Here is a 27,264-nt window from a genome sequence, read left to right on the forward strand (position 1 = left end):
GTGGATTGCCGCTAATCTGGATTAAATTAAGCGAGGTTTCACGTGGATAACAACAAAAAATCCGGATTTGCAAGGATGTGTACATAATCTCACGGTCACTGTAATGTACGTAACTTAAAGAAAATATAAATTTTCATCATCATCAGCCATGATCAATTCACTACTGCATGAAAGCCTCCTCAAGCTGTCATCTCTCACAGTTCTGCGATGCAACAATGCATCCAACATCTACACATGAGCTGATTACATCGCTACGTCTACCTGATGGATGTCCTCTCGGGTGTGTTCCCTTCAACGGCAATGTTGTGGTGGGCAGTGCCGTGGGGGGAGGGCCAATTTAGATTGGCCTTTTCACTTCATGGCGTTTGTAACCACCACAGCGGCCAAATGGATGGGTGCGAGGGACTGGTAACCCCTCCACCTTCAAATTAACTACCACTAAATTACGAAACATATATTAATCTTGTGCCGGAGGCCCTGGGGGGACAGGCATCTATGACGTCTCCCGGCCAAACCCCATTTGGCGGAGCCAAGAGACTGGATCCTTACCCTCAGGGCTCCTCCAGAAACAACAAAAAGCCACTATGGATGGCCACGTGGAATGTTCAAATGCTCATTATGGAGGAGAGGCTACCACTCCTCTGTCGGGAGCTGGACGAGGACCGCCTGGACCTCTGTGGTATTCAGGAGGTCTGGTGGACTGGCTCTGGCTCCTGCCACCATGAGGGGTGGACAGTCCTCTACTTGGGGCAGGAGACTGCCAAACAATAGGGAGTAGCTCTTATTCTGAACAAAGGGGGTGTGGGAGCATGGCGGTGAGGTGTGGGAAGCTGTAAGCCCCAGGCTACTTTGGGCTCGCATTCCCATCAAACAGAGGCAAGGAGTGGTGGTTGTGGTTACTTATGCCCCCACCGAAGATGAACATCCGTGGAGGGATGCAGGCAAAGTCGATGAGTCAGATGCCTTCTATGACCTCCTGTCACAGGTGCTGGCTAAAGTGGCCCCTCGAGATAAAGTGATCTTGTTGGGTGACTTCAATGCCCAAGTTGGTCATGATGCTAGCACCTGGTCTGGATTGATTGGAAGACATGGGCCAGATCAGCTCAATAACAACGGTAGGAGGCTGCTAGATTTTTGTACAGCCCATGGGCTTGTAATTACAAACACGCCGTTCCGGGATCGGCACATCCACACAACATCATGGATGCATGCCGGGTCCAAGCAAGAACATCTGCTGAACTAAATAGTGATGGAACAGCAGATGCGGGCCCATGTCCTTGACACCAGGACCGACCGTGGAGCTGATCTGCCAACTGACCATCGACTTGTCATCTGTAAGATGTGCCTGCCATTCTTCCACTCCGGTGGTGGGTGTACACCCAGGACCCCATTCAAACCCATAGTGGCATGGTCTCAAATAGCTGATGAAAGTTGCAAGCGAGAATTTTATCATCGCTTGCGGCTGGGTTTGGCATCGTCCCCCACTCCTCCTGATGTCGAGGGGAAATGGGTGAGGTTTAGGACTGTGGCTCATGCAGCTGCAATGGCTGCTTTGGGTACACGGTCCAGACCTCCTCAGAGACCCTGACTGACAGAGGAGGTGTTCAGGCTGGCTGAGAAAAAGCGACAGGCCCACTCTCATCGTCTAGAGCATCGTACATCAGAGAATGAGGAGGCTTACCGCAGCCTTCGCGCGGAGGTTCAGAGAGCCGTGAGGCGCTGCAAGATGGTTGGTGGTCGCGGGTTGCTGAGGAGATTGAGTCTGCCTCAATGGCCCGCGGTCACAAATCTCTCTTTAATTCCATCCAAAAAGTAACCTGCAGCACCACACCTATTACCATCGTTAGAGGAAAGAACGGTGATCAATTCTCCGATCCCCCAGCAACAGGTTTGCAGATTTGCTGAGCATTTCTGTGAGGTCCTGGGGGAAGGGAAATCCCTCAGCCTGGAAAACATCGTGGGACAAAGTGGGGATGATCCTGCTGAGGCTACGGTGCCTCAAATATTGGAAGAAGAAGTCACGCCTTGTGACTGGCTGGCTGAGGTGCCGACTGTTGAGGAAGTACTGAAGGCTATCCAGAGCCTGAGACCAGGAAAGGCACTGGGCAGAGATGATCTCCCAAGCGAAATGCTGAGGGAGGGTGACGTTTGTGCACAGACTGCCCTACATGACATTATAACAACAGTCTGGACCACTGTACGGGTTCCGCAGGATTGGAACGATACCCTGGTGGTCCCCCTCTTTAAGAAGGGGGACCATACAGACTGTAACAACTACAGGGGCATCTCACTCCTCCGTTTGCCGGGAAAGGTCAGGCACGCTGAGGAGAGTCTTGCGGAACCCCAATGTGGTTTCAGGAAAGGGCGGTCCTGCACAGATGCCATATTTTTTGTTCATCTGCTACAGCAGAGGTGTAGGGAATTCCAACAAGACATCTCTGCTTTATTGACCAGGTCAAGGCATATGATACCATCAGTAGGTCTGGGCTCTGGGTTGTTCGTGCTTTCGGAGTCCCTGACCCGCTGCTTACGATCATTAAGGACCTTCAATACGGTGAGCGGGCCCGGGTAAAACTACGCGGCCGGGAGTCGGAGCCATTCCCTGTTCACTTTGGGGTGCGACAGTGATGTCCTCTGGCTCCCACATTATTTAACATCTATGTTGACCACGTAGTTCATGAAGCGTTCAATAGCTGTACCGGAGGAATTTCCATCTGGTACAGACACAATGGGAGGCTGATCGATGCCCGGGTGCGGTCAAGAGATGACTCCCTATTGTTTAACCATGTTATGTATGCCGATGATCTGGCAATTGCTGCTCACTCAGAGGAGGAGTTGGAGGCACTACTGCTGAACCTTGAGCTTGCGACTAAGAGGTGAGGACTTACCATCAGCCCCACCAAAGCTAAGCACCTGCCTGGGTATTTTGTACCATCGGACACTCCACCCCTACAACTCCCAATTGGTGATAGGGCAGTTGTGGAGAGAGTGGAGAGTTTCCCATACCTGGGCAGTTTGCTCATGACCGGCTCCGGTTTGACAGCAGTGGTCTCACTCCGAATCAGTCGAGCGGCATTATCTTTTCATCGGTTGCTTAACGCTGTGTGGAAGCGACCTGGTCTGTCGCTGCGCACGAAGCTTCAGGTATTCTCAGCCACAGTCATTCCCTCCCTTCTCTACGGTTGCGAAACGTGGACCCCCCTATAGGAACATCTTCACCATTTAGAAACATTTAGGCTGGCCTGCCTACGATCCATCCTGGGTTTAACCAGGCTGGATTGTGTGAGGAGCTTACATATCCTTGAAAGATCTGGACAAAGTCCCATCGGTGAGCTCCTCCGGCAGGCAACGGTGGGTTGGCTGGCTCATGTGGTCCGCATCCCCAGCCACCACATGCCTAAACAGCATTTGTTTGGCCGGATCGAGGGGGATAAACGGGCGCGGCACGGGCTAGAGAAGAAATGGAGTGATGTGGTACAGGAGGATGTGGAGCTGAGTGGACTTGCCGATGACTTGTACCAGCGGTGTCAAGATCGTCCTCTGTGGAGGAGGCTCGTGAAACATGCTACTGGACAATTGGAGGCAGTTGCCCTCCAACAACAGCGGAGGGGGGAGGAGCAAAGCTCACAACAACGAGTGGAGCGCCGGGTGGCTAAAGCACAGCAAGTTGGCACAGTCGGGGGCACAGGTGGTGCATCAGCTAGTCGTCTCAGTCAGTCGACCCGTGGCACCTCGGTCTGCCCCAACACCTCTTGGCAGCAGGTGTTCGACACTTCATGTGGCCTCAACATGCACATAGCCTGGCACAAGCATCGTGGTGACATCACCGCCACTTAGTGGCGAATGGCGGTTGTTGTAACCTCCTTTGGCTGCGACTCTGTCATTATTATTGACCACCAGGTATCATCCATTCTAGTAGGTCATCCTGACCAAGCCCACCAATGCAGTAAACATGATGTCTCTAACTTATGTATACTCCCTAATCCCCATATTTGTATATTTGTCTCTCATTATAATTCTAAGCATGCACTTTTGCACACTTCTTTGTACTTTTTCAGATATTATTTCATTTTCCTTGTGAACGTCCATGTTTCTGATTCATATGCCATGTCAGACAATACACACTGATAAATTCAGTGCCATTATTATTTAGGTACATTTTTGCTGAACGTTGCTCTTCAATATTAATTTCAGTTGTATAAAAGCACAACCCTCTCTTCACATGCTGTTCCACCTTTAAGCACTGCCCCAAGTAGACGAACTCTAAAGTGTTTTTTACAGTTGTGTCCCTCTGATAGATAGCTTAACTTATTTCGTGAAAATTGTTGTACATGGCCTTTATTTTGTCCAGTTTTATCTTCAGCCCAATTTTGGCGGCCTTCTGAAATAATTCTCTAATTTCAAATCAGAATGTTGTGTTATAATCACTGTGCCATCACCTGCGCTTTTGTTTCTCAGATAAGATTTTAGTAACACATCTGTTAATGGTGCATTTTGTGAAAGTGTGTATCCTTTTCTTGTTCGCCTTCCAATATTTTGCTACTTTCTTCACACAATTTCAGTTTAGCTGTTCAATTTTTTAAAATTAATATTACATTTTTATATCGGCCTCGGTTTGTAAGAGCCTGGATGACAGAATCAATTTACAATGAATCAAATGCCTTATCATAGTCTGCAAAGAATAGGCGCAATATACGAGGGCTTCATTGGGGTATGAGTAAGAGTGCTAATAATACAGATGGTAACATGATTTCATAAATATAAATAACATTTTATTATAATAACATCAGCAAGTATTATGTATCGTACTCACAAGTGCATTCTAGTGTACTCCTATAAGGTAATGGTGGGAGGTGAGGTTAGGGTTGTTTCACTTCCAGTGCAGGTCTTAGTGATGCCTTCAGTCAAAATTTCTGTTGTGAGATTTCTTTTAGGTGGAGCCTGAAACTCTTTCCTGGTCTCGTGAGTTTTCACCTGGTGAAAAATACTGTAATAACATTGAAAACAAATCTAATTAATAAAATCGTTACCACAAATCGTGATAATCAGATTATGGGGGGGGGGGGCGTGGTCTGGTTGGTTCAACATACTGAGCTAATGATGGGGGTGGGTACATTTCCTCAATCAGTCCTCACTGGCAGGTGCTTTTTCGATGTTTTAATTTCATTTTTTAATAGATATTTTCCCTAGGACAAAGAGCACCATAACAAATCAGTGTTCTACAGATCGCGCTAAGAGAGGTCTGTCTGTATGGAGTTTACAGAGCTCCGAGAAAAGGCTGTATAATTGCCGACATCATCAAAGAAACCTGACCAGTTGTTGGAACAAAATTAGCCGACTTATTTACAACTAAAATATAAATTACAAGTACTCTTATTTATAATTTTGAGCTTTTTGGCAATCTACTGCTGGATGAAGGCCATGGGGATGCTCTGACCATACGTCACCATACTGGTCAGTGCAGGTTGATGAAGGAGGGGGGAAGAAGATCAGTTCAGATATTGACACTGGTGTCAGCGATGGTTGGGAATAAAACTCTGAATGTTGGGAGTTCACTGCATTATGCTGACCAGGTTCTATCTGGCAAGCCTATTTTATTTATAGTATTGGCAAGTATACAGTGGGTCATAAAATGGGGAAAACTAATTGGACTGTAGGCTTTGCTCAATAAGCACACACACACTCAGCACAGCGTACATACATACATAGCCACACTTTTATCAACAGCAGCAGTTGTTGGGAAAATATCGTTACCAGTATTCAGAGTGCAAATTAACGCTGTTATTTCATTTGCTACCAATACGGCTCCGAAGGCACAGCAATGCAAAGGCTGATACATCGTTATTTTGCTGTTTTTTTCATATGGTGGATAAAAATACATTGCGTAATCTGCAATTCACGGTAAATTAATGACTTACTCGTGTATTCCTATCAATTGGGAAACCAGGCGTGTTCTTGCTTCGTTGCATTTGTTTTCCTTAGTCTCTGCAACTGTTCGAGTTTGATATTAATATCCCAAACAAAAATAATTAATTCCTTTATTACATGCGAGTTTGGCCTTTGCGTGCAGGTTTTGCTACCACAGCAGTCAGGATAGGAGATGTAATTAAATAATTTATATGGACTCATGAAATTTGTATGGATTTAAAGACACTGCACCACCAGAGAACATGGCCACAACAAAGAACAACAGCATCAACGTACAGGCAATCACTATGGCAACTTGCTTATACAGTGTGTCAGGCCTCAATGAACACATCAAATAATATCTGTAGGAGGGAAAAAAGGCTGCCAATACCAAAAGGTTTAAAGTTAAAGCAATTCCAAGACATATAAATGCACAGACTTTTCGAGGTCAGAAGTTCACAGTGGAGACTTTAGGTTTGGTGAATTTGAAGGTTTTGAGGATTACTAGCTGCCAGGACATGTGATAAACAGTGGCTATTTACTGTAAGATTTACAAATCTCTATGTTTTCTCCAAAGTTCCACCAACTGTTAGGTATGAAGGACAGACACCAAACAAAATTTGGGTGTTGAATAACAGCTCTTTCGGTGAAGGTTCTGCCAAAAATGCTAGATTGCCAAAAAACGAACAAATACATTTTAATGAAACCTAATTGCACAGATTCTAACAGGGGAAGATGCTCCACTAAAGATCATCTTCTGCAAGGGGAATGAACAGTTGCTTCATATGCATGACTTCTTCTAGAAGGAGGAAAAATATGCCTATGGGTGTGAAAACCTTTTCGGAAGAACAACTGAACAAATTTATAGGAGAAAAGATAAGTTCTGAAGGAAGGGCGATCGTGAAAGTATCCACAACACGGGGAGGAAATGGGGAAAGCAAATCGGGGAGAATTGGAGAGATGAAGAGAAAAGGGAAGGGGGAGAGGCCGGACAGAAGAGGTGACACGGTGGAGAGATGCGGTGGAGATGACTGTCCGCAGAAATTCATAATGGTTGACCTAAAAAGCATCTAATATTGTAGAGCAAAGAATGCTCGATGAAGATTGCACAGCCTTGTTATTCGAAGTAAATTATTTTCGAACATTTAGCAAAGATAATTTATGGGGATAAAAGACACATGATGCAATAATCTATTGAAGCTGACCCTCTGAGAGTGAAAATTAGCTTTGAAGATATTCCTGGCTTGCTGTTTGACTACAAAGGGTAGACTGACCCGACAGATGTTATGTTTAATTAAGCACGACACGTAACATATATCCTCTCTTTCGTCGGATTGTACTGAGTCAGGAGTGAAGGTCAGTGGTGCTGTTTGTGTCATGCTGATAAAGGGATGTTTTGTTCCTGGATAATAAACAAATGAAACATACCTCCCAATAACAAAACAAACTCACAATACCTGTACTATATCTATGAGCTTTATGTGTTTTAATCAATGTGTTGTAATGCACCGACGACGAAACACCACTAAAAAAACAATGTTACATTCTGATCAAGAGTGACATTCCGTATATCTGCACCCATTCCCATGCACAAGGCCCACTGGGACAATGCGAATGTGTGAGTTTTCTGGGTCCCCAAATCCAATGAAAACATACCTTGGGCCAGATTCAGATCATCTAAGCCTCGGTGTTTTTCCCGCCGAGAAAGTATTATTTTTGTGTTGGAGCCAAGCAACAAGTAAAAAGCTATATATATACGGAGGAAGAAAAGAAATAACCAGAAGGAAAAGAATACCCGACCCAGGCAGCTAAATGTGATCTTAGTATAAAAATCCAGTCAGGCAGTGGGGCTTGAAATGAAACGGAGAAGTCGTAGAAGAGGATTTTATGCCCAGGGATACATATGGCTTTATTGAGGTAAATGATTTTTTTGCTGCTGCTGGTGACTGATTCTGAGGTAATATGAAGGATACATTGTCTGCTAATCTATTTGGTTACTTATTACTTTCCCCACGATGAGGTAAGACTGGTGGAAGAGTGACCTGGAGGCAAGGCAACAAATGAATGGGCTTATAAAAAAAAGTTTAGGGTTAGCTTTCAATAGAAATGCCTATAAGGCTCCAGGATGCCTTAAGCTGGATAACTGCTGTATAAGAGTATGGGTTTACGATTTAAAGTTCACAATGTTGTGTGATTTACAGGAAAGGTATGAATGTCAAGTCTGTCTCCTGATGTAATGGATTAATGCAAATGTTTTTTTGCCTTTTTAAAATACATTGAAAGCGGATTTTTTTTTACTCTTTAAAAATAGCAATGTTATGCACTACTGTACTAAACTACACAATACTAATTAGTTAATTTTTCAGGATTTCACTGCTCACGTTCAGAAATGCTTGTAAACTAAATCTAAGGTAATGCAATGGAACCTCTTTGCATAACGAAATAAACATATTTACATATTACAAAAGAAATAGTAATATAAATGCAACATTTAATTTCTAATATCGAAGGGTGCAGGTGTGTGTCTAAAATAAATCCCAGAATTCACTACGCAAGTTTGTTGCAGTGATAGCAATGGGAAGGGTGTTTGCACCCAGTACTGATGGTAGGTATTCATTTGTTGTATATAAACTATCGAAAGGATTGTGTAAAATCAACGTAAATGTCCTAGTTCGTTAGTTGTGCAATACTGTATTCCTCAAGGACCCTGTACTCGTTCCCTGCAATATCGATGTTTTTGTCTTTGTTGTTGCTGCTGCTGATGTGCTCATGCACTACTGATCTCCCTTTTAAAATAGCTAGGCACCTGGCTAAACGGGATCATCCTTGTAACATATAAAATAAACTTAAATGTGAAGTTAACTGTAAATAATGAAGACTGAGAATACAGGTACTGTTAGGATTTGTTTCAATTTCCTATGAGCTGAGTGATGAGACTCAATATATCCCAACCCTCATTCCTATACTTAGAGAGAAAACTATGAGGAATTATTTAATGTGTAAATAATATTGTCCCGAATGATGCTTAATCATTATGTAATATTGCCAACTAATCATTGATGATGCTATAAGTCTAATCCCCATGTTGCAATTTTTACAGAGCAGCACACAGCAAGTGTCACCCATTCAAACAAGTAATCTGCTCCGATTTATGCTCAGAACACCTCAAGTTCTCAATAAGCCTAGAAATGTAACTACAAGTGATGTCACTTCTCGATGCAAAGGAGTGGATGGTTGACGGTGTGGGGTCCAGCCACATTAGACACGGTCTTTGTTGATTTTTTTTAATCAACAATCCAATCCACACCATCTCACTGTTTTTACTCAAAATAGCAGCAGGCAAGTGACACTGAATTGAGAGACGACAGAGACTCATACTCTTCTACCTCACCAATTTAAGCTGAAGCTGCCGAGTTTTAAATCCTTTGCACGATTTTCAAAGCAAAAACAAAAAATCGCGATGCATATTTTTGCAACAATTCTTTTTACAACGTGGTACGAAGGTCAGCATATGTTTACAATGAAGGGATTCACGACTTGAGCATCCTTACCGCTTACATCGGCAGAGCCGTCAGGTAGGTATATACAGAGTGACATCACCTTGACGAGTCTTAGCAAAAGTTGCTCTGCAACAACAAAAATAAGATTGCCGTGCGTGCGTGAACTGGACCATGGAGCCTGGCTTGGGAGTGCACCTGGCCACGCAGACGACGAGCGCGAACGTGATGGTGATCTGCACGGCGCCCACCACCGAGGCGATGAGCACGTAGCGCAGGTTGTCTCCGTCAGGGATCACGTACAGCATGCTGCTCTCCTCGCTCTCACACTGCTGGCCCAGAAAGCCTGGGTCGCAGCTGCCCGGGCCACGAGCCGCACGTTGGAAGGGCCCCCCCCCCCCCCCCCCCCCAACGGGGTTGGGGCGGAGGACGAGAAGGTCACCATTAAATCGACTTCAGTGTTATTTAGCGTTCGCATGATGCGCGAGTGCATGCAAGTGTGCACAATTGATTGAGTGCACTCGAGGATAGTGAGGAGTGGCGTCGTATTGGTGAGCTCATGGCGTCAGCCTGCTCGTGATCCTAGCTTTAGCTTCGTCTGCATGTAACGCAACGTAATAATTTTGTTTTGTCGTGGAGACTGTAAATGACAAAAAAAAAGATAAGCAATGTCTCCTTTATATATTTGGCTCTCCACGTAAAATTATAAAAGTATTTCTTTCACAACCAATTGGGCTAACAGCCTTCTGGGAGTGCATCACTTCAGCAACCTCTGGACCAGTTTTCACATAGTGTCTCATTAGCAGAGACAGGCTTGCTTGAACCAATGAATTGCCAAATGTTCTAGGCAAGGGCCCTGTCTTTTAATTATAGGTGCGAGTTCAATACATTTATACAATATATAACATATAATCATTTGTGTCGTTGTGCAGAATAGAAATAAAATCTATACTTAGAATTGGCAAATTAGTGTCCAAACCTGAGTGTCTTCCCTACGTTAACCCAGATTACAATTATACATTTGTGTGGCATTATTAATGTCAGCGCCAGGGATATGAAGGCTGACTACCCCTGGTGTGGCTTTATGTGACCTTAGGAGCCAAAGAAATCCCCCAAATGTTTTGAATATATTTAATATAATTGCATAACTGTTTGCAGTAAACCACAGTGGACATGATGCACTAATGGCACCTGTCACAAGAGTGGAGACGAGCAGAAGATCTCTGTGCCTGAGTGTATGGCTCACATGTGGTGCGTGTGTTGCTCACATGCAGGAGGCATGGCGTTGCGTGTGCGAATAATGGCATTGTCCGTTGCGACAATAGTTCTGGAGGCTCTCAGGGCAAAGCTCCCCGCGGTCCCTCACCACTGGCTCTTCTTGGTCACGGGTGCTGTCTGCTAGAACAAAACGCCACATCAATGCGATGGAGAGACTGTGGTGAACCTTGCTCTCTGAGTGCAAAGACCAGACTACGTACTCTTCAGTGATGGGCTCAGCCAGACCTTTGAGTTTAAAATGTAACCGCATGTGTCTATGTAGTTTACTGTGTTGATTAATAATGATCACGCATGATGCAATTCAATCTGTTTTTTATAACAAAATAACGTGGATGTACGATGTGCAATACACACAACTGTGGTTGATTAAGTGAGTGGCAACCAGTGGAAACCCTTGGTTTATGGAAAGTGGTAAAAAAACCCCCACAATTTAGAGCTGCAAACAAAATCTTATTAAGAATCATGCTGGTTCTAAGGCCCATAATTGGCTTTTGAGAGCCATTCTGCAGAGACACGGACCTCTTGTCCTCATGGGCCACAAGATGCCAGAGCCACCAGATGGACACTGTTGGTCTCGCTCGTTGTGCGTTCGTGCACCAACACGTGGTTAATGACTTATTTTTGCCCCAGGTTTTCTCTGAAAGTACCAAATCTAACATTTGACTTTGCATACTTCTGAAATTAATAGTCAGCATGGCACTGAGTGTATCCCAACTACGATAGATGTTTCTTCCTGTAATCAGTTGACATTAAGTAAATGTGATCCATGAGAAAGATATTGATTTTATTGACAGCGGGGCATTGAACATTATTTTCTCGAACCTTTTTGTTACCATGAGTCCCTTTTTATAAAGCGTATGAGAAGTGTGGACCTTTCTGAAGGATTCGTTGGATCATTTGAATAAAGTTTAACTTCAGTGCACAATATGTTCTTTATATGAACAAGTACAGTACGTATAACTGACACAGCTCATGAATTACTGCTGGCAAAAAATCCCCACGGGCACTGTCTAATCATTAACATATGTGATCAGTACTCTGTATGAGGTTCGTGAATATGAATGAGGATTCCACTTTAACACAATGTGTTGAGCACCACACAAGAAATGTGAGTGCATTATAGTCTGGGTAAGGTTCCTTTTTTGAATAGAATTCTGTATTAAGAAAAAATCATTATTATCCGAGCACTAGACAAATACACATTTACATGTTGGTGTATTTTTTTAAATCTGGGATTACTAATTTAGGCGGTTGACATGGAAGTGACTTTACTGTACCCATACGATGTCATAAAGTACAGTGGGGTAGTAATTTGTCGACATTGTTAGCACACTGTGTGTGGTATAGAAAAAGAAAGTGTGACACAATGTGTTAGAACTTAACATTTGACTCGTGAACATGATTGATGTAACACCTGTCTGCTGCATGAAATGTGCATGCAAAATAAATCATAAAGGTTTGGAAAGAAGCAAATCATGTCCTTTTATACGCAATGCCCTTTGACAGGAATCTTAAATAATGAATGGTGAGAAAGACGTGTTCGTGTGAAACAGAAAAGTACATTAATGACCACGAGTATAGGCCAAAATACAATGTACTGGTCCTGTTCTTAACAAACTTGTGAAAAATATAAGCTTGTTTTTTCACATCTAAAATACACCCGACAAAAGAAGCACATTCTTATCCCTTGTCCGTATCATCATGGCTTTGAGAATTCCCCTTGATAAATGTGCTCGGTTGAAGAAAAAGATCATGCATTTTTACCATCTTTGCACACCTCCGGCCAGCATTTCCCACTGCAGAGGCATCTGGCAGTACTATTTTCATCATGCTTTCTCCGCCGCATCTTAAAGTGTTGTCTCACCATGCATTTCATTTACTACGTCTGTAGTGGCGTAACACGCGCAGGGTTTGTAAACAGCAGTTGCATTACGTATGGGGTTGCAGACAGTGAGTTCAGCTAAGGATAAGCATGTGCAGGCGGGTGGCCTGGGTGACAGCAGACAGGGAGACGCCAGCAATTAGGGAAAGAGGCAGTGATTGGCTGGCTGCAAATGCAAACGCGGAGTAGTCGCCACGGAGGCAAGAGATCTTGGCGAAAAGGGGGAGAACACGTGGGGGAGAACACGTGCGTGAGGCGTGGGGAGGACGCCGGCTTAATGAGGTTCCATCTGGGGGCACTTAGTGAGGAGGAGGAGGATAAAAGGGGAACGTGTGAGCCAGAGGGGTTGAGTTGGTTGTAGTGAAGACAAGAGTGAATTCAAGAGAAGTCCGGGACCCCGTTCTCCACACCTCGTCCTCTCCAGCGGTGTTGGCTGATCCCCCGCTGGAGGCAAGGGTGAGGTTGGAGGAGTGAGGGTAGATAGGCTAGCAGTAGAGAGGCTAGCAGAGTGTATAGTAAGAGGCTAGCAGTGGAGACGCTGGCAGAGTGCAACATACAGCGAGGGAAAAAAGTATTTGATCCCCTGCTGATTTTGTACGTTTGCCCACTGACAAAGAAATGATCAGTCTATAATTTTAAGGTAGGTTTATTTGAACAGTGAGAGACAGAATAACAACAAAAAAATCCAGAAAAACGCATGTCAAAAATGGTACAAATTGATTTGCATTTTAATGAGGGAAATAAGTATTTGACCCCTCTGCAAAACATGACTTAGTACTTGATGGCAAAACCCTTGTTGGCAATCACAGAGGTCAGACATTTCATGTAGTTGGCCACCAGGTTTGCACACATCTCAGGAGGGATTTTGTCCCACTCCTCTTTGCAGATCTTCTCCAAGTCATTAAAGTTTCGAGGCTGACGATTGGCAACTCGAACCTTCAGCTCCCTCCACAGATTTTCTATGGGATTAAGGTCTGGAGACTGGCTAGGCCACTCCAGGACCTTAATGTGCTTCTTCTTGAGCCACTCCTTTGTTGCCTTGGCCGTGTGTTTTGGGTCATTGTCATGCTGGAATACCCATCCACGACCCATTTTCAATGCCTTGGCTGAGGGAAGGAGGTTCTCACCCAATATTTGACGGTACATGGCCCCGTCCATCGTCCCTTTGATGCGGTGAAGTTGTCCTGTCCCCTTAGCAGAAAAAACACCCTCAAATCATAATGTTTCCACCTCCATGTTTGATGGTGGGGATGGTGTTCTTGGGGTCATAGGCAGCATTCCTCCTCCTCCAAACACGGCGAGTTGAGTTGATGCCAAAGAGCTCAATTTTGGTCTCATCTGACCACAACACTTTCACCCAGTTATCCTCTGAATCATTCAGATGGTCATTGGCAAATTTCAGACGGGCATGTATGTGCTTTCTTGAGCAGGGGGACCTTGCGGGTGCTGCAGGATTTCAGTCCTTCATGGCGTAGTGTGTTACCAATTGTTTTCTTGGTGACTATGGTCTCAGCTGCCTTGAGATCATTGACAAGATCCTCCCGTGTAGTTCTGTGCTGATTCCTCACCGTTCTCATGGTCATTGCATTTCCATGAGGTGAGATCTTGCATGGAGCCCCAGGCCGAGGGAGATTGACAGTTCTTTTGTGTTTCTTCCATTTGCGAATAATCGCACCAACTGTTGTCACCTTCCCACCAAGCTGCTTGGCAATGGTCTTGTAGCCCATTCCAGCCTTGTGTAGGTCTACAATCTTGTCTCTGACATCTTTGGAGAGCTCTTTGGTCTTGGCCATGGTGGAGAGTTTGGAATCTGATTGATTGATTGCTTCTGTGGACAGGTGTCTTTTATACAGGTAACAATCTGAGATTAGGAGCACTCCCTTTAAGAGTGTGCTCCTAATCTCAGCTCGTTACCTGTATAAAAGACACCTGGGAGCCAGAAATCTTTCTGATTGAGAGGGGGTCAAATACTTATTTCCCTCATTAAAATGCAAATCAATTTATAACATTTTTGACATGCGTTTTTCTGGATTTTTGTTGTTCTTCTTCCGTCTCTCACTGTTCAAATAAACCTACCATTAAAATTATAGACTGATCATTTCTTTGTCAGTGGGCAAACGTACAAAATCAGCAGGGGATCAAATACCTTTTTTCCTTCACTGTAGCAGGCTACCAGAGCGAGAGAGAGCAAGCGAAGCGTAGCAGACGAGCAGTACAAGAGGAAGAGTTGCGACGGAGTCACGTGGCCTTGAACGCGATGAGTTCTGTACGAATAAAGCGACACAGGATCAAAAGAAGTTGTCCGTGTGAAATAACACCACTACACGTCTGTAACCATATATAAACCGTGCAGTGATTACGCTGACACTGACATTCTTCATCTTTGCTTTACTTGATGACAACAGCCTTCTCGTGTGTGTCACGTGCTCCCAACAAGTAGGCAGTAATGTGGAGAAAAGGTTTATTTTCTGTCAACCACATGGGTCACCCACGGGACATGGGGCTCTGAAGAAACCGCAGGGGGGAAAGTCACTCTTCCTTTAGGTTCAGGGGCTGCCAGCCACAAATGCTCGCTGTGATCTGAGGATGAGAATGGATGGGGGGTTGAATGTGATACCTGTGTCTGACACCGACCTGGATTGCACTTCCCCAGGAAGCGGACCTCAATGAGCTGTTGCTTCATGCAGGACGCCTCCTTCACCAGGCAGGGGTTCTCATACGACACCCCATCTGACGCGCACACGGGGTTGGAGTTGTGTCCCGTGCAGTCGATGTTGCACACGCACCTGCTGGCCAGAGGCACGTGCAGTCCATCAAGCGGGGGGGGGGAAGGTGGCCTTGGGGTTATGTAGGGGTCAGGGAGAAGGGAATACTGTGGAGATTAGAACATCTGCTGGAGTGATGGAAAGGCACAGGTGGGAGAGCGTGGATAAGATGAGAGCCTTGACAAATAATGTATGATCCTCCCTCTGAACATGGCAAGCCATATCTTAGCTTCTGAACTTAGTGCATTTAATCAATGGTTTTTATATGGTTTCCTTGAAGTAAAATGTTGAAAAAATAACCATTCCATCATAATCCGCTTGGACACATGTTTTGACAGGCCCGAATCACATGTGCAGGTGAGGTGGATATAACTCTTATGTCACTGCAAATAGTCAGGAGACTGGATCATAAGTCAAATACGGTGTAACTTTTGAGCTAATCGCCCCATTGAGAGAGGACACACCCCAGCTATTTGTCTAGATACCTTGCCACAACAGTAACCTTCACAGAGCAGCACAGGAATGTGATGTTTTTTTCACGCTCGAGAAAAATATAGGGCCTGATTCATGTGTTAGCAGAAACAATTTTTGTACAGATTTTCAACAACAAAAAAACACGGAAAGAAAGCAACGATTGGTTTCTTTTTTCACCCAATTCAGGTGGAAACTGCTTTCACTGCCAACACACGACCTGGCCTCATACTTTTTTAATCTCTGCCAAAAAACCTCGACTCATAATAGAAATTTGAGGGTCAGCCACGATGAAGCACATGCATGTTAAAGAAGCTGGAAGGTTCATTACCCAATATCCTCAGCATCCTCATCGCATTCAGATCCGTACAGGCAAATCCCACATTTGGTCGACTTTCTGTAATGTTCCGACCCGGACCCCTCGTAGTCGGCTGTGAATAGAAAAATGTTTCTTTTATGTAAGTATGTTGAACTTCTTTTGCACCCAACGTAGCTATCTGTGCTTATCAGAGTGTTTGGGGAAGAACAGCAAACTAAACACAAAAAGCAGTTATAAAGAAATGAGTTTTCAATCTAGATTTAATTGCATAGCTGCAGTGGCTTCCTAATCCATAACACAGGTTTCTTTGGGGAGTTATATCGCATACATATAAATGTGTCATTAAACCCGCCACTAGTAACGAATTGCCATGTTCTGTTTACTTGACAAACCTTACCTATTTGCTGTGTCAGGTGGTGGCGGGTTTAAAACCCCTATATTGTGGATGATATTGCTCGTGAAAAGCCAAAGTGTTCAAATGGCTGCCTAATGTCGGAAGGAAGAGCGCGCCAGATGGTTACTGAAGCGCACGTGAAAAGCGCGCGATGCAGTGACCGTCTTTGTTTGATGGCTAGTCCAAAGCCGCATGTGAAGGACGACTGGAGTTCGCTTGATGGTTTATGCCCCTTGACGAGATCAGCAAGGTATCGCGGTTCGTTTGTGGCGAGCACTTGGTGTGCGACGTGAGTGCGACCTTGTAACGTATTCGTTTGGCAACAGGAAGAAGCCCAACGCAACTCGGCGAGTGCTTCGGGGGGGCGTTCCCCTGACACAGCGCCGACATTCACATCGCACTGCGGCAAGCGAGAAGAGTTCGCGCAACTGCGCCGAAAGCGAAATGTCTTTCGCTGTGAAGAGGCCCCAACGAAACGTGCCACACGGGTGGTGGGATACACCGTGTACAATAGTGCCCGCGAATGAGAGAATAATTATCTCTTTCAAGTCGAAAATTGGTACCATTGGACATTACGTGTATTTGATGAGAAACTCCATCCTGAACATGCGCAAATTATTACAGTTGCACTGTGCTGTAAATATTTCATGAATAGGCAGAAGATACGTTGTGGCGTAATATCAAAAAAATTGAATGAAACTCCCAAATTTGTTGAATCATTGCCCATCTCTTCCATTTTACACATACTCTAATTGTGTTGCAATATTTCGATTTGAAGTTTTCGTGACTGCAAGGATTAATCTTCTTTGGTTTTTTCGGTACCGAAAGATACTAGATGTTAATTTACATATAATGAGTGAATATATATTCACTCATTGAATTCAGAGGGCTTGTACTATGGCTGAACATTTAATAACAGCAACTATTGTAGCAAGAGACAAGCACCCACCTCCATTACTTGATCCGGAGCCGAGTTCTGAAATAAAAGAGAAAACAACTTTTAACAGTGAGACCTTCCTGAAAAAGGTAAATTGTGCCAAAGTGCACTCATGTGTAGTTTTATCCAAAGAGGATATGAATAACCTGTATATGTCAGCTAAATTGTAGAAATGACTGCTTAAACTCTGTTATCGTCCATCACTCTCGCACAGAGGAAGTTATTTATGCTTGTGCTGGGGATGATTATACTCATTTTATGGCAGATGGACGGTGACATGGCCCAGCGGTAGTGCGTTCCCCATTTGTTGAAGAGGTTCACGGTTAGATGTCCATACTGCGGGCATATTAACCATACAACTCACGCGTCGTCTACTTCACAGTGGCCATTAAATATCCTAGTACAACATTTGCACGAGTAGGCCATTGTGTGTCAATGGTCATGGTCCAAATCTGCACCTTCGATTAGCACGGTTGGCTACGACAGTGTGAAAGAAGTTCAATATACGTAAATACATCAATTGAAATTACAGTATTATTTAGTTCCAAAGAATCCAATTGGAATATACATAGAAATGATTGCCTCCGACTGAATTAAATTGGCAGGGTCTTCCAAAAAAATAGTCTTGAGGCTCAGTGAGCCATTTCTGGATAAGCAAGCACAATACATAATAAGATAAAGTAGATATTGCTGGTTTGGTGTAGAAGCCAAGGTAAGAGTGTCCTGGCAGTGTTGTTGAGAATTTAAATACTCAAAGCAGGGCCATAACTCTCTCTTTTGATGGACTATGGAAACCTCTGTGGAAGATAAAAATAGATTAGTCTCGGTGGAATAACATAATTTAAGGCAGGAATAATATCTCTATTAATGTATGGATTACAGAGCTGGATACTAACTCAGCAACTAAAAAATAATTTATAGAATTTTCAGCAAAGGCGATAGAAATGTTGTGGCAAAACAGGATGAGCAATGCAAAAGTCCAGAAGAGACCAATACAGGTGAGTGTTGTAGATATGCAAGATGGGGGAGGGCCAATTAGAGTTATTTCCATGAGTCTGGCAACTAGGGGGAAGACCTAAGACCAGATTAGTGGGATACTGTTTGACAGATCTTGGGTGTTGGGCATCTACTGTGCAGCAGTTCTGGGATCTGACGGAGGATAGAAAACGTTGGTAAGGTGCGGTGGCATCGATGACATCTTGATCTTGGTAACTATAAAATATAAAGTTATACAATACCATACATCCACACGTGTGTTTTGGAACACGTGCAAAAAGGTGCAAAATTAGGGTCACGTGAACATTAAATAACTCTTGAGCAGGGAGGCAACGAGGTGAAGCCAAGTAGCATGAAAATGTGTCAAACTGAGAGGCTTAAAGGAAAGGCATTTGGGCTCACCCAGGCAATCAATAGCATCACTGTGTGGATATGTATTTCCTGAGAGCTCCCATGGGAATAGACATTTTAGTTTGTCGGGAATGGTGGTGCATGTCTGTACACCCAGTGCTTCGGAGACATGGGTTGATAGATCATCCAGATTCAAGACAATCCCAAACGCACTGGCTGCAAGATGGTCAGGAGATGGCAGCATAGCAAATAAGTTGCTGATGTGTACTGATGTTTGAGCATTGTCCCCTTGTATGTGTGTTTTCTCTGAGTTCTCCAGTTTTGTCCCACACACAAACACACATGCTTCTCAATGGAGATTATCAAACGTCCCAATGCAATACTCATTAAAGGCAAAAAGGCTTTCAGAGATAAATAACAATGATAAATATAATTAATACATGAATGTCCAAACAAATAATCAAAATTAAATCATACTGCAAAGTAATCTGTCTTAAGACCTCTTCAGAAAACTGGATTTAAATGTTCCATCGATAAAAGTTAAACGAATACAATGGAAATGTCTTCAGCAGAAACTTTGTTTAGGGCTTTATCTTCACAGAAAATGCTTTTGATGAGCAAACAGGAGATGTCAAAGCTGGAGCAGTGAGAGGAAATTAGTAGTTACATGCGGGTCTTCCGCAGCGCATGATAAATTATGAATGTGCGTATTAGTTGACACGGATCTGACATTGCTGCCACAGCTATAACTGACACTTTCAGTGTGCACTCACCAGCATATACAAAGCCGGAATTCCCCATGCATGTACTTTCTATGTAATTCGATGGCAGTTTGCAGCTCCAATCTCGAAGCACTTCTGGAATGCTTTTCCAGGGACCAATCACTCAACCAAATAGGGCATTTGTGGGTGTAAAAAGACACTTGTGGATGGAAATGAGCCCTGTACCATAATTTTTTTACGTTAAAGCCGCTTTGGAAGAGTCGAAACTTGTTACTCTCTTGGGTCTTAAATTATCCATGAAATATAACCAATAGGATGACCATAAATTATATACATGTTTTGTTTAAATATGCCTCCTCTTTAGTGCGGTTTTTGTTCATATTTGTCATACATTTATATAAAAAGATGGTATTATACAATGGTGTGGCCTTTTTAGAAACGGGCATTGACTTATTGGCCTTCTTATTGCTGAACAGAGATTGAGATGGCAATGGTGAAACAGGTGATGATGATTTGGAGTGATATTGAATGATACAGTGCTTTGCAACATTCTATATATGAACGTTTGTGCTTGCGCTGCTGCTAACCATTATTAGTTTACAAGTCACACAGCTCAATTCACATCAGAGATGAAGTTGGATAGGTGCTCATTTTTTTGGCAATAAAATAATATAACGTGGCATGCAGTAACATAATTATTGTTTAGATACTATTTTAAAATATATCAGGATCTTAAGTTACTTTTTAAAAGTGCATAGTAAAGGGACATTATGAGTTCAAAAGTTCAATAAAATGTCCATCACTTTATTGTAACATTTCTCTCTTGTGTATACACGTTTTAATATGTCCACAGATGCAATGCTTTTTTGTGTGCAGTTGCTGGTGAGAGCCTGTCTAAAAGTGATTTAAATATATAGTGTAGAGTGCCAATCAGAATAATAATTTGCAGTAGGAAGCAAAATTAAAAGGTAAGAGCATTTATAATCATTGTTTAGAGGACATTAATCCTACAATAATGAGTTGTTAAATGCACAAGTCTTGACATCATTATCCCGGCTTGAATATGTATTCTCATTATTTCCTATATGTGTGTAGCAAAGTTCTTAACATAGCAGCCTATGCCTAACATCTGTATTTCTGTGATTCATCTTAATTTCGCGTGCATGGCCTTGTTCTCTGTGTATGACTACGTTGACCACTATTCATCATGTGAGTCAAAATAATGAGGATGAGACAAAGAAGAATGAGACCCGATTGATGTTAAAACACTGTTAATGCCATGTTTTGGCAGCAGGGAGGACATGTTGAGCCGACCCATTACTGTTTTATGATTTGACTCATGGGTGGGTGAATTTGCTTTGTATTGCATACCAAGAGCTAGATCTGAGGTGGGGCTTTGTTGGGGGCTTTGAGCTATGTTTCCACTGCTGGTTCAAGCCTCATGATAAATGCCACGCACGTAAAGTGTTTGCATTAAAATGCTCATTACATGATACTTTAATCATACGTGAGACTACAAAAGTGCACAATTAAAAAATTTAATAAAATTAAATAAAATAAAACAAAATTGAAAAAAACTAAAAACTTTTGTTTTCATTTTTGTTTGATTTAATTTTGTTTTATTTCTACCTACGTGACTTTACCGAAAGAACCAAAGAGTATGGATCCTTGCAGTCACGAAAACTTCAAATCTAGAATGAATGCACAATTTAACACAAGGTTGCACAGCGAGATATACCACTACAGTGTTCAGAAAAAAGATTGTCCTACCCGTGGTCAGTGATTTGAAACGTACTGACAAGCGAGTGGTCGCTGCTGCTGCATGATGCATTGTTTTGACATATTTCAGGGGTCTGCAATAGAACGTTTACTTGGGGTGTAATGATATATTAAGGCATAGATAAAACATGATGTTCGTCTCTCCCACATACAGTCACGATGTATGGATTTTAATTTATTCTTATGCTCACGGTGATTACATTGAATAATGCAGGTGACAATCCATAATTTCCTTTTGCATACAGGTTTATGTAACCACAACTGCCACAGAGGCTGCTACATTCACGACAATTAATATTGTTTTATGCTGGACTCAAATCGTGACCGTGAGTCATGACAATGTATCATATTGTAAAGGGGCAAATTGTTAGTTACGGGAAGACCATTTACTGAACATGGAAAGGTCTTCCATCCTATGTGTGACCTGGCCTTGGAGCATATGGTTGGAGGTTGGAGACTTTTGTAAATTGAAAACTCCTGGCCAGAATGATGCATTGGTTCACGTGTTGTACCTTACTGCTGACATTGTTAGTATCTGCCTTGTTTTGCAGGGTCCTCTTTCGTATGGAGATTACAGTTTGTATTTTTCATGGCCCGCATATTCGTAGCATTTTTCAAATGGGGCATTGTTAAGTTATAGAGATGGTGTACATCAATTAGCACATTATTAATGCTCAAGTACATACATAATTTAATTTGCTGCACAGTCAATAAATGATAGAATAAAAAAACTAATTGATGTGCTACTAGATTTCAATAGGCTGCAAATTAATGGATGCATTGTCTAATTAATTAAGGCAATGTGAAACTTTACAAATGCCTTGAAAAAGTAACTAAAACGAGACGTTAGATATGCATGTTCAAGAACAATCTTTTTAGACTGATACAAGGATACATAATCCTGATACATTGTTTGAATCTATATTATTGTAATGCATCATAGCATAGTTTGTATAACAAACAAAACAACTGATGTATGTATATTCTTGGTTCAAATGTTTCTTGCCGTTGGTTTTCACACCTGATGATCACTGTTTGTGTTACAGTCGAAACGTCGTGAGAATTTTATTGTTATATATTTTATTATTTTATTGTTTCCCTTCAACGTGACTTTACCGAAAGAACCGAGAATATGAATTACTGCAGTCACGAAAGCTTTAAATCAAAACTGATGTATGGTTTAGGTGTCTATTGACGTACATCTACATTAACCATGCAGTAACAGTTGTATTTGTGATTTGTAATTTAAGTACAGTAAGCCCTCTTGAAAAAGAGAAAATTGGAAGGATTGAATTTAAATGAGGGCCAGCCTCTGAAATGTAATCCTGTACCCTAACCCTCACCTGCATGTCCCACCCCAGCCAATTAAGCCTTAACGCTTAATGTGTTGAATATCTTAATTTGTAGTAACAAAATACCTGAGTATGTTTTTGGTACATTTAAGTACAAAAAATGACATATTTTACACATAGAGTACTTGGTTTTAAATCACATTTAAATCCCTGCATTCTATTGGTATTAGAATTACACAACAATGAGTGTAGCATCTACACTACCTGGCAACAAGCACACCGTTTATTCAAACAAGAACTCCAAAATATTCACAGGAACATTTTTTAAATAAAAAATGAAGGCCATCGGAATTAATGAGAGGCATAAAAATATACCAACGAATGCTCTTCGCTGCTTTTTGCTTTGCGGTTGTGCAGAAAATATCCTAGAATATGAAGGTGAGGCAAGGAAAGAGGCATTGTCAAATAATCGGTTGTGCTCAGGGCCTGTCAGTTGCTGTGTCTGCTGGCATCACAGATAAATGAAGGGCCATGAATATAGCGTAGCTAAACGGACAATACCAGGTCTTCGCGGTTGTGCTGCGTATCTCTCCGATGCGTTTTCGGGCTGTGCCATGTGTTGCCCAGCAAGGTGTTTAATTGCTGAAGAGGTTCTCAGCACATGGAGCGAAACGTTGGGCAAAATACCAAACAACACATGGTACATCCAGAGAACACATCGATGAGCTTTACTATGGTTCGTCTGGTGGTGCCCGGCACAAGCGTGTGGATGTGCCGTGTGCGTGTGTACGAACATACACCCTCACCGGTGTAACAGGGTCCGGGCGCAGCTTGAGTGATGATGCGCTGCAAGCGACACGCTGTCTGGCGCAGGTGGCACTCGTTCTGGTAGCTTAGTCCGTCGGAGCCACACACTGGCACAACATCTGGGAAACACTGTTTGTGGGTGGGCGGTGTGGACAGAGGAGAGAGGAGAGAGACACGTGGGTTGGTAAGAAGCGGGGGATCTATGCTGCAGGTAACAGGCAACCCTCCCTATCTAACTTGGTTGTGCATTGTACTGTAAATAGGAAACACAAAGTAATAGTCTACTTTGGAGTAAACATGTGCATGTTGGTTGTGATTGCACGAAGCATCATGTAAGGGTTTCTGTACAGATAAACTCAACACACTCCTGGGCAGTGGCATGGCTTATCGGCAGAGCGTTTGCCACTTGTTGCAGCGGTTCACAGTTTTAATCCATTAGTGGCCCTGATATTCGCCGCGGGTGTAATAACCAAAATAATATGCGCCATAATACATAGAGCCCCTGATGTAATTTCCAAGAGTGGGTCATTGTATGCCAGCATCAGGGTCCATATTTGCCAAATTTGACAATAACCCATAAATTACTCAATTGGGATTATATATGGCAGTCATAACCCCTTCAAGCAGCCAAATGCCCCAGGTCACTCTTGCAAATGAGGCTATCCTGTTCCCTTGAGTTTCTCACCTGCTTTAACAAAATACACTTGAAACTCTTAAACCGAATTCTAATCATGCTGATAATTAACTTTCATTTGCTCTAATCAACTTTCCGATAGGGTGCAGTGAAGTATTTCTAGTTTGTGTTTATTCACATGATAAAACACCTCTATCAGAGATAATAGCCACAGTTATGGGAGTACAGAGCATGATTTGCATAGATGACTATGATTACGCTGATTGTGTGTAAGGTGATGTCAATGCAATCATACATAATACCTCATTGAGGATTGCGAATTTGTTCTACTGGACAACTTAACATTACAGTTTTAGACATCATATAATTATTCTTGTTTTCATCCATTAAAAAGGTGTTTAAGGAAAGACTGTCCTCACTCATGATAAACTATTGCAGACCTTTACAGCTGGAGAGAACTTCTAAATAAACCCAGGCATCAGCTAAATGATTCCACAATCTATTATTGTAGGCCTCATTTAGGCAATGCATTTTTCATTACAGTATTGTTAGTATTGGTAGCTCACCCTTCATCAGTGAAATGAAATGCTGACCTCTCTTCATGACAATTTGAACATTAATTACTTTCCTTCGTCCGGTTCGTGACGCATTCCTGGGGTGGTCAGTGTCAGTGCAAGGGCATGACTATGTGCGCTTGGGCCAGCAAGACTGACTATTGCCAGCATTGGCTGTGTCAGCTGTCAGGCTCTTTGCTATTCTCAGCAGGATTCAGTACGGCCCACTTGGCACTGAGGCCTTTTTGAGTTTCTACTCTGATGAAGTTTTATATCGCTGTTGACTTTGGAGAAGCAGTCACTCATGCGGTCGAATGGCACGTGCGAATTGTGCCTGCATCAAACAAAGCTCACGGCATCGAATGCGGCATACGAGCCTCGCCTGGAGAAAGGGCATAGACGCGGAGCCAACCACGATTTACTTTTCAAGCTGGCACACGTAGTTTGTAAATGGGATTTTGTTGTTTGTAACAAGCAGTGTTTTTAAAACTATAAACTATTTTTTATTTTACCAGATAAGGTCCACTGAGCTATATAAATATTTTTCAGAAGCGACCTGGCCACAAATGATAGCTCAACGAAGCGGCTTATCACGTGGAAAAATATAGCAGGAAAATACTCTAAACGTGTGATTCCGAACGTGGAGGGAAAAATCAGAGGACCCGGAGAAAAGTCCACGCGACCACGGGAAGAACAAGAAAACTCCTGTATACCAGGCAAGGTAGTTAACATCTCACCACCGTTGTGGCAAGATGTTAATTACCTCGCCTGGTTTTAATGAATAACGGCCCTTACATCTGTAAGTACATGTAAAATACAAATTGAAATGACATGAGTAATTGATTTTCATGTAACTTTTATGAACAGTCATTTAAAATTGCACTATGAAACATAAATTTTGGTTTGCCATTGGAACACCCAATCCTATTTACTGGAATGCTTCCTATAACAGAAGAAGTCAGTTGAAGGCATCTTGGTCGGCACCAGACAGAAACTCACTGTGCCTACGCTCCCTTCTCATATATGAATCCCTGGCTCCTCTATCCAATTCTCCAACCACATCAAGTTCCTCGGCAAAACTCTGGACTCCACCTTATCTTTTGACAACAACTCCAAACACATAATCAGATCTTGCAACCACCACCTCAGGGCCCTCTGTCATTTATATCCCCTCACCACCACCGAAATCGGCAATAGCCTCACTCAGGGACGGAGCCAGGATTTCAGGCCGGGGTGACATTCAAGAGTCAGGCTATTGAACTAGACGCCATCGGTTGGCGACACACTCTGACAATGCAGTTGCACGGAGTCCGCCAAACTGAGTGTCGTACACTTACACGCAGAATGTGACCCCTGTCACCCCCCCTGGCTCCGCCCCTGGCCTCACTTGCAGCGGTGTGCCACGGTGGCGAAATATTAACTCCCTTGCCTGGTATACAGGAGGTCGTGGGTTTGATCCCAACCCTGACAGCTGTATATTTGGAGATTGCATGATCTCCCCGTGGTCGCGTGGATTTTTCTCCGGGTCCTCCGATTTTTCCCTCCACATTTACAAACATGCATTGAGAGTATTCGGCTGCCATGCATTTCCACGTGATAAGCCAATTCGTTGAGCTATCATTTGTGGCAAGGTTGCTTCTGAAAAAGCTGTTGCTCAGTGGCCCTTCCTTGGTAAAATAACAAATAGTTTAGTTTAGAGTCGGGTCCTACTTTAACTTCTTTTTTGGTCTTCATCGAGTAATCTCAAAATGCTCCATCGGTTGCAGAACCATCTCACCCACACCGTCCTCAGTGCCTGACATCCTCAGCAACAATTATCTCCCCTCCATCCGCTCCCTCCACTGGCTTCCCATCGCTAACAGGGTCAGCTACAAGATTACCTGCCTGTGTCACCGCACCTCTACATTGAGTTGTCCACCATATCTTTCTTCACTCCTGAACTGTTTGCAGCGTAACTCACAACCTCTCTATACTCGGGACCATGGTCACTTTCAGATATCATTTCTCCAATGCAGCTCCTGCCGTCTGGAATGCCAACCCTCTGCACATTCGTACCAGCATTCAATCTACACCGACTTTCAAGATACACTTAATGGCTGCACCTCTTACGCCTGGCTTTCGAGTGTCAATGAGCTTGGCTCCATGCCTCAGAGGCACGGTCCAGAATATGAATTATAAGCGTGGGAAGGGGAAAGAGGCTTAGCTACCCCTAGCTGAGGAAACTTCCCATGTATGAGTCTGTCTCTCTGAGGATACAAACTGTCGCTTAGTCTTCACACAGCATTCTTGGCATTTAACGTTTCTCTGCAGTCAAATAACTCAGGGAAAGAAAAACAACTTTCAGGAATCAATTTCAGAATCAATTCCACGAACAGAAAAAAAACTGCTGCTAAGGTGAGTTCATGAGAACAGTTCCGTCACCCCACTGAGATAGGATGGCAAGTGAGTGCAAGATACGATAATCTCGTTGTTTTATCTGAATGTATTGTCAATATGCACCTCATAAATACCTCTAGGACTGTAAGTATTCTTAATACAGTCGCCATGATATCGCAACATAAATACCCGATGCGTCCAATTAGGGCACACGTTTGTACGGATGACTTGAGATAAAAACCAAACGGGAGTAAATTGATAATATGTTCTTTTTCTATTTCAGGATGTAAAGGCTCAAGTTTT

At 43.1% G+C, this 27,264-nt stretch overlaps 1 protein-coding gene across 3 annotated transcripts in view; it reads right to left on the minus strand.

The window, feature by feature from the left end:
- Positions 1 to 27,264, minus strand: part of LOC116938720 (tomoregulin-1-like) — a 51,059-nt gene that overhangs the window by 1,641 nt on the left and 22,154 nt on the right. Inside the window, exons 3-8 of one of the 3 annotated variants that reach the window (XM_032946249.2) lie at positions 23,397 to 23,526; positions 17,463 to 17,489; positions 16,132 to 16,231; positions 15,199 to 15,350; positions 10,673 to 10,802; positions 9,603 to 9,761 (exon numbers count right to left, since the gene is read on the minus strand). In XM_032946249.2, coding sequence (XP_032802140.2) covers positions 9,603 to 9,761; positions 10,673 to 10,802; positions 15,199 to 15,350; positions 16,132 to 16,231; positions 17,463 to 17,489; positions 23,397 to 23,526 — 698 coding nt within the window. Of the gene's footprint in view, positions 1 to 9,602; positions 9,762 to 10,672; positions 10,803 to 15,198; positions 15,354 to 16,131; positions 16,232 to 17,462; positions 17,490 to 23,396; positions 23,527 to 27,264 lie in introns of all 3 variants that reach the window. The other 2 variants (XM_032946248.2, XM_032946247.2) reach the window with 2 other exon arrangements.

Source organism: Petromyzon marinus, chromosome 4 (assembly GCF_048934315.1).
Source record: "Petromyzon marinus isolate PM22_M1 ecotype Great Lakes invasive population chromosome 4, UKy_Petmar_22M1.pri1.0, whole genome shotgun sequence".
NCBI classification, from domain to species: domain Eukaryota; kingdom Metazoa; phylum Chordata; class Hyperoartia; order Petromyzontiformes; family Petromyzontidae; genus Petromyzon; species Petromyzon marinus.